At 39.5% G+C, this 2765-nt stretch overlaps 1 protein-coding gene across 1 annotated transcript; it reads right to left on the bottom strand.

Annotated features, from left to right (window-relative positions):
- Nucleotides 1-1111: 1111 nt before the first annotated feature.
- LOC145009647 (uncharacterized) lies at nt 1112-1597 on the bottom strand. The gene has a single exon (XM_078968298.1). The coding sequence runs from the start codon at nt 1595-1597 to the stop codon at nt 1112-1114; it is 486 nt and encodes a 161-aa protein (XP_078824424.1).
- Between the last annotated feature and the right edge of the window lie 1168 nt (nt 1598-2765).

Here is a 2765-nt window from a genome sequence, read left to right as displayed (position 1 = left end):
TGAAGGCGCTTATGATTAGTGAAAAGTTTGCATTTTGTTCCATAAAGATAATGCCTCCATATCTTTAGGGCGAACACTACCGCTGCTAACTCCAGATTATGGGTGGGGTAGTTCTTTTCATGTTCTTTCAATTGTCTTGATGCATATGTTATCACCTTATTCCTTTGGGTCAAAACACAACCTAACCTAACTCCAGATGCATCGCTATGAACTACGAAGTCTTCAACTCCTCAAGGTAAATAAAGATTCGGCGCTTCACATAATTTCTTCTTTAACTTCTCAAAGGCTTCCTTATGCTTTTCACTCCAAGTATAAGTACCTCATTTGTGGGTCAAAGTTGTCAATGGAGCAACTATTGAAGAAAAGCCTTGGATAAACCTTTGGTAATATCCGACTAATCCCAGAAAGCTTCGAATCTCCGTAGGACTCTTTGGTTGTTCACACTTTATTATAGCTTCAATCTTATCTGGTTCAACCATAATCCATTCTTGGTTAACCACATCACCCAAAAATTGGACTTATTGAATCCAAAAATCACATTTGGAGAACTTTGCATACATCTTCTCCCTTTTCAGAACTTCTAATACTTCACGCAGATGCTTGTCATGCTCCTGCTTGCTTTTTGAATAAATGAAACATGATCTATGAACAGTATCATGGATTTATCGAGGAATGGTTTACATACCATGTTCATCAAATCCATGAAGGTTGTTGGAGCATCGGTTAGTCGAAATGACATAACAAAAAACTCGTAGTGTCCATATCTAGTTCTGAATGTAGTTTTCTCAATATCCTACTCTCTGACCTTTAGCTAATGATATCCTGACTTAAGATCGATCTTCAAGAAATAACTCGAACCTTGCAACTGCTCAAACATGTCATCAATCCTTGGCAACGGGTACTTGTTCTTAATTGTTTCTATGTTCAGCTCTCTATAATCTATGCACATTCTCATGCACCCATCTTTCTTCTTTACGAATAACACTAGATCTCCCCAGGGTGATGAACTTGGTCTAATGAAACCGTTATCCAATAACTCCTGAAGTTGTGTCATAAGCTCCTTCGTCTCCATCGGTGCAAATCGATATGGTGCTTTTGCTAGTGGTGTTGTTCATGGTAACAAGTCTATTCGAAACTCCACTTTTCTATCAGGGGATAATCCACAAAGATTTTTGACAAATACTTTAAGATAGTCACACACCACCGGTATGCTTTGCATCTCCTTTTTCTCTTTCTGAGCATCGATCAAGAATGACAAGTATGATGTGCATCCTTTAGAATAACATTTTCTAGCCTTCATTAGGGAAATGATTCTAGAATTCACTATGTGCTTGTCTTCGTACACCATAAATGACTCTTTTCCCAGGGGGTTTACCCTCAGTATCTTTTTCTTGCATTGTATTTGAACATCATTGGCGCTAAGCCAATCCATTGCCAAAATGATGTCGTAACCATTCAACTCAATGGGTAACAGCTCCTCGTGGAATTCATTTCCGTTTATGTCGATGACAATGTTCTTAATACAATCACTAACAGGTATGAACTTGCCACTAGAAACTTCTACAATTAGGGCATCATCTAGTTTTTCTGTAGGCATTGCTAGTCTTTCACCAAATTTATCTCATATAAAGGAGTAATTCACTCTAAAATCAAACAATAAATTGGCAGGAAATCCATTTACAAGAAAGGTACCAAAAGCGACATTCGCTGCCTCCTATGCGGCTTCCAAAGTCATCTAGAAAGCTTTGGCTTTGGGTTTTGGTGGGAGATTGGGCCTTGCTGCCCCCTTCTTCTTGTGTCAATCCTTTAAAATATCCCCTTCTTCGTTGCATCCATAACATACCCTTTTGTTGGAAGTGTACTCATTGGCATAGTGCCCTGGCTTTCCACATTTATAACAAGTGACTTCTCCGTCACATTTCCCAGAGTGCTTCTTCTTGCACTTCTCACACCACTTTGCTTCAGCTCCTCCTCCAAATTTCCTCGAACCAGACTTCGAAAACTTGCTCTTATTATTGGAACATGAAGTTCCTTTAAACATTATCTTCTCGCCAACTTCAACCATGTTGGCGGCTCTTCCCTTGATCATATCTTCAACAGGCTTGGTAGCCCAGATTACTGCCTCCAAAGTAAGTACCTGACGCACTGGAACCGCATACTCCCATGGAAGTCGCTTTACGTACCTATCACGCTTTTTCAGCTCATCTGGGACAATAAGAAAAGCAAAATCCATTTTGTCTATGAATTTATTGGTGTATTCATCAATAGACATGCTTCCGTTCTTCAGTGTCAAAAATTGATTTTCTAGCACAATCAGATTTTGGGCCGAGCAGTACTTGCGCTTGAAATGCACCAAGAACTCTGTGCTAGTCAATTGTAGTGGCTTAATAGGACCTAGGGTCTTTCCCAGAGTGTTCCACCAATGAATAGCGCCACCTCTAAACTGACACACTGCAAATATGGTTTGCAACCACATGTCATAAAGGCTAATTCCATCTCCGAGATCCAATCCATTACTCCGATAGGATCTTCTTTTCTAGTAAAAGTTGAAGGCTTGCAAGTCATAAAATCTTTGTACTTGCATCCATTTTTCTCAACTTCGTCATCATGGTTATTCCTCCTATCCAGAAGCGGTTTAGTTTGACCAACAGATGCACTATAATTTCCTTCCTCTGATTGACTGTAATTTAATCCAGTTGTTCAACAGGTAATGAAGGTTCACTCCTGTTGTTCAACAACAATTGTCTCATTTCCTCCCTTTGTTT

The sequence above is a fragment of the Lactuca saligna genome, chromosome 8 (genome assembly GCF_052625555.1).
Source record: "Lactuca saligna cultivar CGN05327 chromosome 8, ASM5262555v1, whole genome shotgun sequence".
In the NCBI taxonomy this organism is placed as follows: domain Eukaryota; kingdom Viridiplantae; phylum Streptophyta; class Magnoliopsida; order Asterales; family Asteraceae; genus Lactuca; species Lactuca saligna.
This window is presented reverse-complemented; position numbering and strand designations above follow the sequence as displayed.